The sequence below is a fragment of the Populus nigra genome, chromosome 1 (assembly GCF_951802175.1).
Source record: "Populus nigra chromosome 1, ddPopNigr1.1, whole genome shotgun sequence".
NCBI lineage: Eukaryota > Viridiplantae > Streptophyta > Magnoliopsida > Malpighiales > Salicaceae > Populus > Populus nigra.
In genome coordinates, this window is record NC_084852.1 from 32566928 (window position 1) to 32583534 (window position 16607).

The following is a 16607-nucleotide window of genomic DNA, read 5'->3' on the forward strand; positions in this document are numbered from 1 at the left end:
CTAATGACTAGACCAGACCAAACCCTAAACTTGGCATCCCAGACTGGATCAATAGTGCTCTAAACTCTAACTTGATCAGATATTTAATATGTATTGCATTATCATTCTAGCTCGAAGGTATATTGGAACCACTCTAGTTGTTTTATATAAAACAAACTAAATTTAAATTATTGAATAATTTTAAAAACAATTATTGAATACTATTTTTTTTATCAAGTTCTTGACGACATGGTGATTCATTATGCAATGCTTTTGCTTGAGAAGATTTGTGACGTGCTTAGTCTTCATAATTTGTAATTATCAATTCATGGTTAGAAAAATTACAGTGGAAGGCACAAACCCGTTGTCTCTATCAACATAACAGTCGACCAAACTATCTATTTTGTAGAAGTATTTTTAACCAAGTGTGATTGGCAAGGTAGTGTTTTTGTTTTTATAAAAAAAAATTATTTTTAATCAAAAATATATTAAAATAATATTTAAAATAATATCCAATATATCAAAACTATTAAAAAATATATATAAAAATATTAATTTAATATTTTAAAAATAAAACAGTTCAAAAAAATAGATTAAAAAAAAATTGTTGACCCCTACCTCACAACATGTTATTAGAACTGACTCGACAAATCAATCCAAAACCTAAGATCTTAACCGGACATGTTTCATTCAAAATTAGAATATCAATTAACTCGAAGAAAACCATTAGACCTACCAGGTCAACCTAGAATCTAGGTGACCCGGCAAAACCATGTAGAGATCTTTTTAAAAAAATATATATGGCTTTTTTCTCTTAACTAAAGACTTTTTTTTCATATTTTTCAGATGATTATTAACCTATTTTAAAGTTTACTATATAAATACTAGATGTTTTATTTTTTTAATTTGAAATTTGAAAATTTTTAGTATATATTTTTTATATTCACAATAAAAAAGTTATGTTTTTTCAATGTGAAATAATTTTTTTTAAATTTAAATACTTCAACTTAAAAGATAAAATAGTATTTTTTTAATGTGAAATAAAAATATCTTTTAAGCTTTATTTTATATATATATATATATAAAAAAAACTTATATTAATATGGATTATTTTTTTATTTTTTCATATAAAATATTAAAAAATTTAATTTTTTTTTTAATTTTTTCTTACTGATACAAATTGACCGGAATTAACCCATATAACCCAGCATTTATAACTCCGGACGGTTTGGATAACTATGCCTCACAATTCATACCCCTTTCCACAACTTTTCTGTGTCTTTTCCGTGTGGGTCACAAAAACCAACCCCCAACAATCCCAAATCAACTTAAACACCCTCTCCTCTACTCGTACGCCAATCCGAGAAGTCTAGATTCTCACGCCTATAAAATTAACAAATAAATAAACCCCACTTTCCTAGCTCCCATTGTAGAATTTTCCTTCTACTAGGACTACCTCCTCTGTTCATATTCTGAAACTCCAATTCTAGTGAGGTTTCTTCTCCTTACAAGTTTCCTTTGCTTCCTGCAGTCTTTGTTTTCGAAAAACATGTCATCTAAACTAACCTCACAAGGTGTGGTATTAGCCACAGTCATGGCAGTTTCAAGTACGGTGGTCTTTCTTGCCTTTTCCAAGCAAAAAACGTTGCCTCAACAAGTACTCTCTGAGAGTCGAGATTCCGAATCTCCGACTCCAAGTCAAGTCTTACGTTCTTGCTTAAGTTCAGGTACATGCATGGGTTTCCTTCTTTCTCCTCACTCTATTTTTTCTTGATAATTGATACTTTTTTGGAAAATTGATACTTTTATGATATTAATCAATCTTCTGGGTGGTATTTGAGTGGCTCGTTTTCTGTTTTGGTGTGTAGAGGGAAAGAGAAAGAAGAAGAGAGTGCAATTTGCAGAGAATGTGAAGAATACAAAAGGGAATGGAGATGAGTACAGAAGGGAGAGGCAGAATCCCTGGCTTGCTAGGCGAGAGAGAGAGGTTTCGAATACAAGAATGAGCAGAGTTAGCAGAAACGAAATCCAGGGAAATCATGGAATGCCAGAAAATAGGGTTGCTTTGTACAGTGGAATTCTCGTGGACCGTGTACATAAAATGGAATGTTCATATTTATTTCAGTAAATTCTTGGTAATTTTTACCTCAAACTTTTCCTCTAGAAAATGTGTATATATGAAGGGAGGCTCTGTTATTTTAATGCATCAGAGCCTTTTCCATATTATGGATTTTTTAAGTCGAATTATTGTACAGAAGTTTATGGAGTTCCTGGATTTTTCAATTTTATTAATTTTCTTTTTTAAATATATTGGACCGCTGATACTTTTTTTTGAACAGCTAAAAAATGACTATTAATTTTAAAAACATTTTATTATTGATGAATATATATTATAGAATAAAGAAAAGGTCAAACTTCAACGGGGTTTTTTTTTCTTTTTTTTTCAATCCACAGATTAACAGGTCTTGAGCAACATAGATAGGTCATCTTCTTGCGTTATTCAAGCCTTCAAGCATTCACCGAGAAGGAAGGGCTTATTCTATTCAGAACGGTATCTGAGGATGTTTGGGAGTGTTGTTGTAATTGTTTTTTAAAATGTTTTTTACTTTGAAAAATATGCCAATAATATTTTTTTATTTTTAAAAAATTATTTTTGAGATCAGCACATCAAAATAATTTAAAAACAACAAAAACATATTACTTCAAAGTAAAAAAAAAAAATTCAAATTTTTTTTAAAGCATTCTTAAAAAGCACTCCGAATCAGGCATTAAAAGTCAATATCTGTTAGAAGCTTCATCTACGAGAAGGTGAGGTCCTTTCGCCGCCATACGGTTCCTTTTCAAGCTAGGTTAAAGAGCACTCCAGCAACTATCAGTGCCGGAATTTCTGAGCTGCTACCTAGGCTTTGTCACATGTCTTTAATAATAATAATAATAATAATAATAATAATAATAATAGGTTAGAGTGACGTTTATTGTTTTGACTTGAATCAAGGAAGGGAAATTATAAAATTGAAAGATTGATTATAGGGTCAGTTGTCGTTGATAAAAAAGCCTGAAGATTAAGGGCCCATAAACGTTAGGAAAAAGAAAAAAACCCTTATTAGAAGCCTCAGCAATGACCCCACCGGAGCTGCTTTCTTTGTTGTTGAGGATGGTGGTGGTGGAGCTGCCAAATTTACTGCCGTGATTGTGTCAATCACTCAAACGGATATGGATTTTGTCCCAATTATTAAGAGAAAGCTAATTATGAGGTGACTGGTAGAAAACAGTGCTAAAAGCATAAATGTGCCAATCTTATTTCGGCTGCTGCCTGGCTTGACAGTGTCTCCACCAGACGTGCTCTTTCCTATCAAACACGAGGATTAATTAAGTTGTAAAACTACTCCTCCCTCCTTGCTGTCAATTATTCAAGTGTAAATGCATAATTATTTAAGATTAAATCCACATCCTTCGTCTAACTACAAACATGTCATTTAGCCATGAGAATTCTGTTCTCACAATTTAAGTTGAGATTTGACTCCGAGGACAAGAATGCTGACAAGAGAACCTTTGGCATTATATGATATACAAATCAAAGCAAAATAAAAATACATCCTCTCACGGGATGTAGTTTAAATAGTTAGATTTTATATTTACTTTTTAAAGATTATCAGTTTAAATCTTATGAATTTTAAAGTAATTAGAAATTTTTATAATTATTAATTTCAAAACTCATAAAATTAATTGAGATATATATAAACTGATCTGAATACAATATTAATCGAGAAAAAATCACAGTACGTGTATTTCATGCCTGAACTAGAAGAGAACCTTTGGGAGAACCACGACCGCCAGCTAATTTGACCACCCTACTAGACAATTAACATTTCTATGTCTTTCGATTTCAATTTTTATATATTTTTTTATCATTTTCGAAAAATACTTTGAAACGTGTGGATCTACGTTTCCCTCACTCAAAATAAATTAAGTGGCTTGACACGTGTCTTATAGAAGAACGTTTTTTAATCATGAAGCAATGTATCTACACTAAAAGTTAAATGGTGCTGAGTTATAGCTATCTTTTTATTGCTCACTGAAATATAGGTTATTATGGATTGAAATGTTATGATAATGTGGTTATTTTGACTAAAAAGGTGAGGTTGTTTTTTCTATATATTCTATTTAGTATTAAAAGAATGATTGAGATTCTATTTAGTATTAAAAGAATGATTGAGGATAAAATGATCTATTTAGGTTTTTTGAGGTCTAATACTAGGGTATGATATATGACATGGTTGCCAGATACCGGGGGTTAGGTATATCTGCAGACCCAATACGCTCAGGTTTAGCATCACACGTGGTTTTTATTATTAATTTTTTTAAAAAATATTATTACTATTAAAGAAAAACTATAGATTTGATTTGAAGTATAAAATTAAAAACCTATAAGAACTTGAGTCAAGTATGTTTAATATTATTATTAATATTATAAATATAATTATTAACAAATTTGAAAAATAAATATTATTACTATTGAAAAAAAATCATAGATTTGATTTGAAGGATAAAATCAAAAACCTATAAGAACTTGGGTCAAGTATGTTTAATATTATTATTAATATTATAAATACTATTATAAATATAATTATTAATAAATTTGAAAAACAATATTATTTCTATTGAATAAAAACCATAAATTTGTTTTGAAGGAATTAAAAACTATAATAACTTGAGTTAGACAAGTTTAATATTATTATTATTAATATTATTTTTATTATTATTATTAGGGGAGCCAGACTCTAGAAACTTGGGTTTAATAGATTGGATTTGAATGGTAAAATTAAAAATTATTGTTGTTGTTGTTGTTATTAGAATTATTCTTATTGTTAATATTACTATTACCATTACTATTATCATTATTATTATTATTATTATTAGGGGAGCCAAACCCAAGGGACTAATAATAATAAAAATAATAATATTTATAATATTAATAATAATATTAAAGTTATCCGACCCAAGTTCTTATAGTTTTTAATCTCTTCAAATCAAATTTATGATTTTTCTTCAATAGTAATAATTTGTTTTTCAAATTTATTAATAAGAAGAAGAAGAAGAAGAAGAAGAAGAATCATAATAATATCAATAATAATAATTTTTTATTTTTTATTTTACCCTTCAAATCAAATCTATGGTTTTTGTTCAATAGTAAAAATATTTTTTAAACAATTATTAATAATTATATTCATAATATTAATAATAATGAAAATTATAATATTAATAATATTAATAATATTATTAAACATGCTTAACTCAAGTTCTTATAATTTTTAATTTTACCCTTCAAATCAAACCTATGGTTTCTCTTCAATAGTAATAATATCCAAATTTAACAACAACAACAACAACCACCATGTGTGATATTAGACCCAAGTGCGGGTCTAGCAGTCCCAGTCGAGTGGGTAGCAGACCCAGGCACACTAGTATGTAAATCCAGGCGTGCAGATCTAGCCCTAGCGCCTACGGTCTTGGAGTCATGCCTGACCTTAATGCTAGGTGTCTGACAGTCATGTCATTCCTCAACGCCAGCTCAAGTTACTTGGGCTTGGAAGGTGATGTAATACCCAAGAAACTTGAGTCTAACTCGTTAGACCCTAGGAACTTGGGTGTGACATGACTAAAACCTAGGAGCTAGGGTCTGACAAGGGCGCTAGATCTAGGTTACTTGAGTCTAGAAGAGGATGTCATACCCAATGAATATGAGTCTTATTATTGTTGTTGTTGTTAAAATGCATGAGGGTATTAATCCATACCTAATGTACCTATGTATGAATCATAAGTAAAAATGCATGCTAAAATTAAACGGACTTAAACAAACAATCAAATAAACAAAGTTTAGTCCAACTAGACTAAGCGAACCTCAATGAAGTCGTCATCCTATAGCGGGGTGTCGAGCATTGACAACGTTTGCCTCCTAAGAGTGTGTGGAAAGGAAAAGGGTTTTGAGTTTAATAATAAAATTATGAGTATAAAGTTTAAGAGTTGTCACTTAGTATTATGGTTATTAGAAAACATATGGTCTGTGAGAGCCCAGATAAGGGACTACTTGTGCAAGGAAAAAACATATCATTCCTAGTGCACCCTACCTAATGTAAGCTGCATTGTTGTTTGATTGTTATTCTAAGTCATGTTCATGTTTGTTGGTCTTATCTAAGGTTCAAGGCAGATCTCTCTTCATAAAGAAGTCTCTACCTTATAAGGTAAAATCCTAACTATTCTAAATGCTAAATTTTAGCATCGCATTTATTTTTTTGTATCTTCAATACCTGAGGGTATACTCTACTGTGCAGTTTTATACCCTAAAATATTAAAGTCTATAACTAAGTCCTAATACTTTAAATATAAAGTGAAGAAAATGATTAATGAAGGATTTTTTATCTTTTGAGCAAACCCTAACGAATAACCATAAACTGGTTATAATATCCATTTTACATTTCAAAACATGAGAAAGATGCATTTTTTTTTATATGAAAATATGCTTGGAAAACTTTTAGGATTTGGCTGTATGGACGAAAAGAAAATATATTTTTTTGTTTTTTTAAAGAGGAAATTAATTTAAATTTAAAAAAAAGTTCAAAATTTTTAAGAAAAGTATCGGAGAAAACAAGGTATTTTAATATCAGATATGTATCTTACAATGTAAATATACAGTCTAATATTATACAAAATTGATGGAAAAATATGCGAGAAAATCACAAATATTTTGAAATGACCCCTAAAATTTTTTGTTTTTTTTTATTTTTATATAATATTATATTATTATATATTGGGTTGGGCCCGACTCAGCCATCTAAGATGGGCCGATTGGTGACCCAACAAACCCTTCTTCTCTTTTTTGGGCCTGGGCTGGACCCAGCCTAGCCATCTAGGCTAGGCCGAAACGGGTCTAGCCCAACGTAACTTAGTCAGTGTCATTGTCCTTACCTAGTGACTAAGTTGCATTGTAAATCGCAAAATGTGAATTATAATTCATGTTCTGCATGTTTACATACGAAAGAAGAATAAAAGGAGGAAGGAGAAGAAGAAGCTCACCTGGCGCAGGGGCTACGGCTGCTATGATGAGGAGGTATGGTTGTTTGTTGTCAACTGGTGGTGGAGCTATGGGTAGAGACGCCGATGACTGATGCTATCGTTGGCTGTTGGGAGAAAGCTTGTGGCGAAGGGAGAGAATGTGAAACAATATATTTAGTAGTTGTCCAATTACAATTTAGTCTAAGGAACTTGACTAGAAAAAAGATAGGCTTAACCTTAAACCGAGATAAGTTTGGAGGCCATCTAAAGAGGTGTTTCGCAGTGAATTTCAACCTACTTTTCATTAAAATTCAAAAAATAATTTGCTTTAAATTAATTTTTTAGTATTTTTGAATTTTTTTGATGTGTTAATATAAAAAATAAATTTTAAAAATATAAAAAATATTATTTTCATGTTTTTTTTGTAGCAAAAAGTACTTTGAAAAACAATCGCTACCACACTCTCGTATACCATCTAAAAGTTATTTGGAGCAAAGAACAATCACACATGGAAAAAATCCCCCAATGTTGTTACAAAAGCAAGGTTCTGCTATTGTTAAAGCAACACTAAATAATATATTTTATTGATACAAATTCTTGTCTTGCCAATAATAGCCTCTCATATTTCTTACAAAAGTCGATATGTTGTGCTAATTATAATTAAGGCACTGAAATATCAAATTATCATCCAAATTAAGTTCCTAAAATAAAGCAATAATTAACTAAACAACATCAAAACTCAAAAACCAAAGCAAATTAAAAATGATACTAAAAAAGAGTCAATACAAAGATGTAAAAAAGAATCAATCAAAACTGAAAAAAAATGGTATTAATTTAAATATAGATAAATTAATTAATGCAAACAAAACACATAGATAAAAAAGATGGCTATCAATTAAAGATAAAAAATTAGAAAAAAAAATGTTAGGCCTTCATACCTTATCTATTTTTAAAAAGCCATGCTTACAGACTTGCAAGGGAAAGTCTATATTCATATGGGCTCTTATTTTTTTTTTTTTTGAAAAAAAATAAAGATAAACAACATGTTGCTTGTTGTGATAGAAACATACTGTTTCCTTCCTAGTTTAAGAAAATAAAGAAAGGTGTTTTTTTTACTGAAAAATGATTTTTTTCAACAAATTTTCACACCAAACACATCTAAAATAATCTCAATTATGCAAATAAACTAATAAACCAACAACCCAACCCCCCCCCCCCCCCCAAAAAAAAAAAACCTTGTCCAAAACTCGAATCCAAATCGAAAACAAAATCCGCTCTCAAGCTTAATCTCTTTTTTAGCAATATTAGGGGAAAAAAAACTCAATGGATCTTTATCATAAAATGAAATCATTTGATATCCAGATTAACTTTTTTAGTGATTAAAATTGTTGTCAAATGAAACTTTTTTTTATTTACTATCAGAATCTGACAAGTCTCTCTCTTCTCTATTAAACTAGAGACTACAAAATAAAAATAATAAATTTGTATATCAAAATTGAATTTTAAAAAACTTAGAGATAAAAAATGTATCAACAAGAAAGTAGAAAGATTAAAGTGAATTTTTCTTGTCACTTTTGAAATTGCCACCCATGCACTCAATCTTTTCACTTTGATTATCTTTCTTTGAATTTTGCCCTTTCATCAACAAATTAACTTAAATTGGTTATAAAGGTTAAATAAAAAAGAAAAAAGCTCAAAGATGTAAAGAAAAGTATTGTTGAAGTTCACAATGTTCCATGTCTTAGTTTATAATTTAGGACATATACGAGATTGTAATAGTAGTTGCACTTCAAAGTACTTTTCATTTAGAAATACATTAAAATGATGTTTTTTTATTTTTTTAAAAATTATTTTTGAGATCAGCACGTCAAAATTATCTAAAAAACATTAATAAATATATTTTTTTTCAAAATTTAAAAGAACGCGATTTCAACTGCGTTTTTCAAGCCACAACAATTTTTTCATATCTTTTAATGTTTTTTATAATATACATATATAGTATAATCTGGATAAATTAATAATTTTAATTAAATAATATTTTTGTGAGGTGCAACTTAAATTTCACGTTTAAGTAATATCTTAATTAAATGTGTATCCATAGCACACACGCATGTATCCATATTTGCTTGCAGTGATGAAATGCATGGTTTGGATTAATTAATTAACCGCGTTTTAATAATTAACTCGCTTCTCCATTATTTTATTTTCTTTCTTCTTTTATCTCTCCGTGGAAGGCCCATCACATTGATTCCCGATCTTTGTCTCTTGCAGTTTTATTTTTTTGCTTTTCCCTGCTAAAGCACATACTTGTGCAGGATCTCATCAGCGATTATTCATCATACTGCATGCATGGGGTATGTTTTCTGGATTCTTTTCTTGAATTTCCCTTGTGGGTTTTAACGATTGATTTGTTGTGACTTGAATTCTGCTTTTTTTGGTCGCTGATAAATTTGGAAGAAAAATGATTTTTTTTGTTGTCTAGAGATATGTTGAAGAAAATAGGAAATGGGTATTGATGGATTTATTTTTCTTGCATTTTAGTTTATGATTATGCAATTGTTTTTACGTTTTCTTTTGAGAGAGGAAATTATCAAGATCAAGTTACAATAATCAGATTTTATTATTCTCGGTAGCAATTAGATAAAGATAGAAGTGAAGTTGAATGTTGTAGGTTCACATTCATGATTTGATGTTTTAGGTTCCTAGTGACCGCGTTTTACTTCCATAGAGTTTTAGGTTTAAACATGCGAGGAATCAATCATGCTATCTTTTCATCAATCTTGCAACGGGTTTCCATAATTGTAAATACCACTTGTATACGCAAAACTTGTCGAGTATCGTGAAGGGAAGGAATAAGTTGAGTTCTTATTGTGAGAGTGTACTATTTAAGAAATCCGTGCAAGTTTGCCCCTTTTGGGTTGCTTGACAATTTATGTACTTTATTGGAGCAATTGGAATTTCTGTGAGTTGGACTGCCCACGATCATCAAATTATTGTTACTCTTTTTACCAATGCGACTCTTTGGTTAGTACACTGAAATATCTCAACCCTTGCTAACATAGCATGCTTTATCTGCTGGAGCAACTTATATAACATGGTGAACAACTTACATGTCTTGCCTAGGAGATCATCTGCTGCCTAGGCGTTTGCTATGATCTCTTAATGTATCTGTGATATGCTTCCATTTAGCAGCAGGTAGTTTGGTTGAGCGAGGATAATTGACAAATTTGCTTCCTTGAGGTTTTAGATGATGATTTTTTTCTTTCAAATGTTTGAAACCTGATAAGATTGGCTGAGTTTTCTATTGCTGTCAATCCAACCTTTGCTAGTTGATCATTCTAGCTTCAGGCACGTAGTCAAATATTGTTGTTGTGGTTCGGACAACAGAACAGCAATGCAACTTGTCTGTATTCTGGCATGGTATTCCACTCCTGGGTTGCTGTACAAAAATACTATAATTGATAGGACTCAGGACATGCTCCGAGAAAAAAAAAGTGCTTTAATCTGATCTGCCTCAGGGGAGCAATTGCATACAACATCTGCAAATTGATAAATCAAGATTAATATTCAAATGGGTACTAATTTTAAGAGCATCTCCTGATAACCATAGTGGAGACCTGATAGATTTTTTTTTTAATGTCTGTTAGTAATCTTGATAGTGAGCCTGAGCATTTGTGTTATCATCTTAAAATTGAGATAGCTCTCTGCAATTAGCATAGATAAGATGATATACAAGCCTTGTTTGTAGTTTGGCATTAACAACATGCACAACTCCAGCACACAGTACATGTTTTTCTGTTTGATGCATCCTCCAACCACAATATAAGTGAGTGGCCATTTATGAATCTAGGAAAGCATGTTAGGAAGTTGAAAGTGTGGTGTTTAGTTCTCTCATAACATGGCTGGTAATTCCATGTTTTGAACACCACATGATTTTTTATCTATTAAATATGTTCCATTCCACACTATCAACAACAGTATCCATGATTTTGTGGTTAAATGAAGCTGAATCATAAGGTCTTGTGGAATCTTCCTGCCCTCAAAACTTCCCTCTCTTGCTTTCCTCCATTTTCACATTTTCATCTTTTTAAGTACTGTCCCTACAACAATCATGTCCCTGTGATCATTGTTCTGCGTCTTCTTGTTTCTTTTTTGATTTTTAAATTTACTCTACAAAAGGACTAGTTTGACAAACTGATGAGCTGCCGTCACTTGCCTTTCTGATTCCAAAAATTTTTAGCTGTGAGAGAAGCGCTTGAAATGGTTTTTTTTTCCTGGTATGATATGATCATCGGGTTGTTATGTTGTGGTATTTTATTAAATTTTTTCATGACATGCAATCATTTCAAATTTTAGTACACTGCTTTAATTGTTCTATAGGAATGTAATCTCAAGGAAAGATGCACGAAGGGTTTGCACTTTGTACCTTACCTTTTAGTGTTATATGTTATATTGGTACATCTAGTATCCTTTGATGTCTACATGGTGATATGTCATAGGCTATAACTTTGATTCCTAAAAGATAATGAAAACAAAATGTTTCTCAAGTGTATTTTTCCATGCTTACATGCATGTATTGTCTACCTATATGTTGTAATATTATCATTGGTTCATGATTCTCTGTATCATTGTGATCTGCATTGTATTGCCATATGGGATTTGATCAGTTATATGATTTCATGTCATTTGTTACAGAGCAGTGGTTGTCTTGGTTGCTATAATAAACCCACACTAATTACCTCCGTGGGTAAGCAATCAAAAGGACCAAAAGTTAAATGTGAGACTGTGAAGAAACCTAGCATATCAGAGGATTTCTGGACCACTAGCACATGTGACATGGATTACAGTGCAGTGCAGTCACAAGGAAGCATCTCATCAATTAGCATAGCGAACCAGACTCTTGATCAACATGGTGGCTCTGGCAGTATTAACAACGTTTCTGAATTTGTAAATCATGGCAAGTTCTCATGGCTTCTTTGATTAGTTTTTTTGCATTTAATCATATTAGCATCTCCAAACTTATGACAGCTTTGTGCATTTGGACTGCTGATGCTTATTTAGAATGAACCTAGCTTCCATTACATTTTAATACCCAACCTACATGAGAACTAGCAAGCAACATCAGTAGATATTTCAGAAGGTAGTATGGCTTGCAATATGGAAAAATAAAATCAACAGTAGTAGCTGCCATCTAGCTGCACTATCCCCACCACCGTACCCCTCTCATTTGTCCATCCATTTCACTCTTTCATTTTCCTATAAGAGGGCCTGATTTAAATAGGCTACTTTTTAACAATTTGCATGTAAACTTGGTAGAGTAGTATCCTGTGTTTGCTAATGGCAATCTGTGCCCGCTGCTTATGTGCATCTCCCCATCTATATGTGGTTGCTCCACTGCTAAAATTATGAACCTGAACTTTTGATCACAGGTCTTCTTCTCTGGAATCAGACAAGACACTGTTGGGTGGGAAATAAAAGGTCTGTGAACGAGGAACAGCTACCTCAAGAACCCAAATTAAAGTGAGCAGCTCTTCTATTTTCCAAATTGATCAAATTCATATGAACCTAAAATATGGCTACAATCAAATTTTAAATTCCTGTTTGTTTGTGTTACAAGTGACCCTGCCACCTTTTTCCATGTGGTTTCAATTTAACTAATATGTAACGTTCTCTGCTCTGAGTTCCTCATTTGACCTTCTTTTTCAATGAAGAAAGGAGAGTTGAGAAATAATCTAGATGGAACTTTTAACCATTTTAAAATAAGGACTTTGGAATGGGTTTGGTTTTGCAGCACCTTAAATTGTGTCAAACTCTGAAAAACTAATTAGAAATTTGGCATGATTATTGTGTTGACTTACTCTTAGCCCATCACGACTATTGTCCAAAAATACCAAGACCATCATAAAAGAAGAGTTTAATGGAATCAATCTTCCAAACCAGAGTGCAATAAGTTTCTGTCCTCATTTGGGTTCTAGGGCTTTTCTTGCTTATTGGAGATCTGATGAAAAGAAGAATTGAATTGATGCCTTCAATCTAACAATATACCAAGAACATCATAAAAGAAGAGTTTTATGGAATCAATCTTTTGTCCAAACCAGAGTGCAATAAATTTATGTCCTTGTTTGGATGGTAGGGCTTTTCTCACTTATTGGAGATCTGATGAAAAGAAGAATTGATTTGATGCCTTCAATCTAATGATTCTTGTCTAGTACCAGATAATTTCTTGTTCTGGAAACAATTGGGAGTGTTATTTTTCGGTTCAAACAGCAAGACTGTTGGTACTCCAAATGTTAAACTTTTACAAAACTGTGGTCTAGACTTCCAAATGTCTAACCATTGTATGTAAAAGTGGAGAAACATTCTTGGAATCATACTTTATTGTCTTAAAAACAAGCATCGATCTTTCATGTGTTTTCTGGTTATTTTGTCAGCACTCATTGTCTCTGCTGTTAGAATTCATGAGAGTTTGCCTCTGAAGTTTGAAACAATCTTAGTAAGACGTAGTCAGATTCTTGCTCCTGATTTTTCTGTTTTTCAGTTGGTAGAAGTAGTGCCAATAAAATTGGATAGTAGTTGAGATTTTTTTTAGTATTTTCAGTTTGACTGTAAGCCTATAAATAGGCAATCTCATTTGTGAAATTTAATTCTGCTCTTCTTCAACTCTTAAGTATCAAATATCTATCTCTTCCTGCAAGTTTTAATCTTTATCCTCTGCATTTTTAACATCTGCATGGTTAAAAAATTCTTGCTTTGCTGCAGTTGGAACGCGACATATGAAAGTTTGCTTGGGAGCAACAAACCGTTTCCCCAGCCAATACCACTCACTGTGAGCATCTTGTTTTCTCTCTCCAGCCAGCCGATGGTGTAAAACCATACTTTACTTATTGCTTATTGGTATCATATTTGACAGGAAATGGTGGATTTTCTTGTGGACATTTGGGAACAGGAGGGTATGTATGATTAAGTAGAAGTTCAAGAGATTTGAAGGATGTTTAGAATCAGATACCCTCGCAATTCTTGTAGCATTGAAATATCATCGAGCAAAAGGTGGTGTGTATATCAACCGTAACATTGTCTGTCATATTCCCACCCCAGATTTGATTTATCCACAGGCATTTTTAGACCTGCCTTTTGTATTGCACTGAAAAAAAATGAGAAACAAAACTGGCTGCCGCTGCTTTAACTGGTCATCGTATTTTGCTAGTTTTATGAGTTTCTTACTCCTCTGGCTAATTTGCTACTCACATGTACCAGCTAAGAGACTGCCTTTTGAACCAATATTGCCATGCATATTGGTTCAACTACTGATGGTGGTGGTAGTTTTTTCAGTTCTGACTTGGATTTTTTTTTTACCAACTGATATTGGTTCTTTGACTTTTGAACCAATATTGCCATTCCTTTCGTCCTCGAACTGGCTTTATAAAGAATTTACCAAGATTCCCCCCTCAAATGAGAACTTTTATGATGACGAGCGCCTAGGTGGCTCATGTGACATGACCCCCGGCGGCTAAATGGGCTTGGAAAAGAGAGTGGTAAGTACTCAATCTCCACTTAGTTTTGTAAATAGCCGGCGAAACCATAACACCCTTAAGAATGAAGGAGGCAAAAGACTTTGGAATCAGACACGTTGTCATCTCGAACTCTCTTGCCATGAGGCGAATTAGTACAATTTTAGAAACACCCAGAAGGAATCAGACACGTTGTCATCTGGAACTCTCTTGCCATGCGGCGAATTAGTACAATTTTAGAAACACCCAGAAGAAGTCTCTAGTGCTTTACATAGTGAATCCTTTTGGTTGATATGTCATCACCTCCCAGAACCTCTTAGACCCTTCTCCGACTGTCACAACCCAGCTCCACCGCCACACCACCCCCCTCTTTAAATTCTCTTTCATTTTTCTCCAGCTAAAGCAACAATAAATTTCAAGTAGCCGCAAGAATCCGCCTCTTCCTTTGATAGTCTCTTGCTAACCCTTGGAGTAACTTCACTTTCAAGAATGAGTTTGGCACGTTTGGCCTTGAGGAATTTGCCCCAAAGGACGAGCTTCTCCGCTTCTTCTTCGGTGAATCATGGAGTTAGCATTGATGGTGTTCTCGGTGGGTTTCGAAGGCAAAGGTGGAACCATGATGGGTTGTTGAAGAGGTTTATGACAACAACAACAACAACAAGCGATCAAATAGCAGGCCGTGAGACATCAGATGGCAAAGAAGTAGCTATCGACAAGGATAGTGACAAGTCTAAGCTGTTTCGCAGGAAGAAAGGAAAGAAAGGTCTCTGGAGGAAGACTGATGGAATTGATTTTGTTCCTGCACTTTATGGTACACTCGGTCTCTACTTAAATTTCTGAGCTAAATTAATTTAACTTCTCAAAGATGTTTTGATACATTTTATATTTGCCCCCACTCTCCACCAGAGTTTTTTCCTTCAGGTCTTGGAAATGCACTTGTGCAAGCAACTGATAACATCAACAAGCTGTTCCAAAACTTGCATATTCCGTCACCCTCGAACCTCATAGGCCGCGTTAAAGAGAAAGATGAATGCTATAAATTACGATACGAGGTTCCGGGTGTATCCAAGGAGGACTTAAAGATCACCATCGATGATGGGGTTTTGACAATAAAGGGAGAGCTCAAGGAAGAGGAGGAAGAAGGATCAGACGGCGAGCACTGGTCAATGAGGAGCTATGGATGTTATAATACTAGCATTATGTTGCCTGATGATGCTAAAGCTGATGAAATTAAGGCTGAGTTGAAGGATGGTGTGCTATACATTACCATTCCAAGAACTGAAAAGCCTAAAAAGGATGTCAAGGAGATTGACATCCATTAATGTTCTCTCTCTCTCTCTCTCTGTGTATCAAAGTGAGTTCTATAATGGTGTTTTGGTGTCTAAAGAAACCCCCCCTTTCCTCTTCTCCCCTTAACCAGTCCGGAAGGCGTCCTGTACTTGGTGTGAATTGCCTCTTAGTTTCCTAATGTCTTCTGCGTGAATTAAAATAAAGGTAAATAAGCATAGTTTTATGACGATAGAAAGCTTACATTCGTCGTTCTACTTTTGATTTTGTATTGATTGCCCATCTATTCTATTTATATTAATCATAATACATTATTACACCTAAATAATTAAAACAACATGTCGTTTTACTGTATTAATAATTGTAGCAACAGAATAGCTTGAATGTGGACAGCAGTTTTTTTATGTATGGAATTTTATTTCTTTTCTATTTCAAAAGTGTATTAGAAAACTTTTGAATTAGATTAAACATTAATTTCATGAAATATAATTTAAGATTATAGTTAAAAGAACAGGATCAAAATAAAATAAAATAAACCATAATTGTTTTTCATTTTCATGTAAAAAAACTTTCTTTAAAGTTTACTTTCATATTTTGTCTAGTTTATATTATTTTTAGGATTTTATATTTTATATTTTATTGTATTTTGGTATTTTAAAGTTGAGACGGGAGCAAGAACTTGCCAAAAGAAGAGAAGAGCTCTCAGGTGGAGAGAAATTTTGGTCATAAAAAACAATTTTGATGTTTATATGGATTTATTTTTTTAAATGGAAATCTATG

The 16607-nt window shown here is 32.5% G+C and overlaps 3 protein-coding genes across 4 annotated transcripts; all 3 read left to right on the forward strand.

Annotated features, from left to right (window-relative positions):
- Nucleotides 1-1282: 1282 nt before the first annotated feature.
- Nucleotides 1283-2108, forward strand: LOC133670804 (uncharacterized). Its single transcript, XM_062091745.1, has 2 exons — nucleotides 1283-1706; nucleotides 1848-2108. Exons 1-2 carry the CDS (start codon nucleotides 1529-1531, stop codon nucleotides 2105-2107), a joined length of 438 nt encoding a protein of 145 aa, XP_061947729.1. The 5' UTR covers nucleotides 1283-1528; the 3' UTR covers nucleotide 2108.
- Nucleotides 2109-9156: 7048 nt separating this feature from the next.
- Nucleotides 9157-14222, forward strand: LOC133692500 (uncharacterized). Of its 2 annotated transcripts, none has more exons than XM_062113511.1 (5): nucleotides 9157-9386; nucleotides 11733-11989; nucleotides 12462-12552; nucleotides 13792-13858; nucleotides 13943-14222. In XM_062113511.1, the coding sequence occupies exons 1-5, from the start codon at nucleotides 9382-9384 to the stop codon at nucleotides 13994-13996; spliced, it is 474 nt and encodes a 157-aa protein (XP_061969495.1). In that variant the 5' UTR covers nucleotides 9157-9381; the 3' UTR covers nucleotides 13997-14222. The 2 variants fall into 2 exon arrangements, with proteins under 2 accessions (XP_061969495.1, XP_061969487.1); XM_062113503.1 differs by having other exon boundaries at nucleotides 9160-9386; nucleotides 11728-11989.
- A 139-nt stretch (nucleotides 14223-14361) lies between these two features.
- On the forward strand, nucleotides 14362-16065 carry LOC133692493 (26.5 kDa heat shock protein, mitochondrial). The gene is made up of 2 exons (XM_062113491.1): nucleotides 14362-15351; nucleotides 15447-16065. The coding sequence occupies exons 1-2, from the start codon at nucleotides 15030-15032 to the stop codon at nucleotides 15860-15862; spliced, it is 738 nt and encodes a 245-aa protein (XP_061969475.1). The 5' UTR covers nucleotides 14362-15029; the 3' UTR covers nucleotides 15863-16065.
- The last annotated feature ends 542 nt before the right edge of the window (nucleotides 16066-16607 follow it).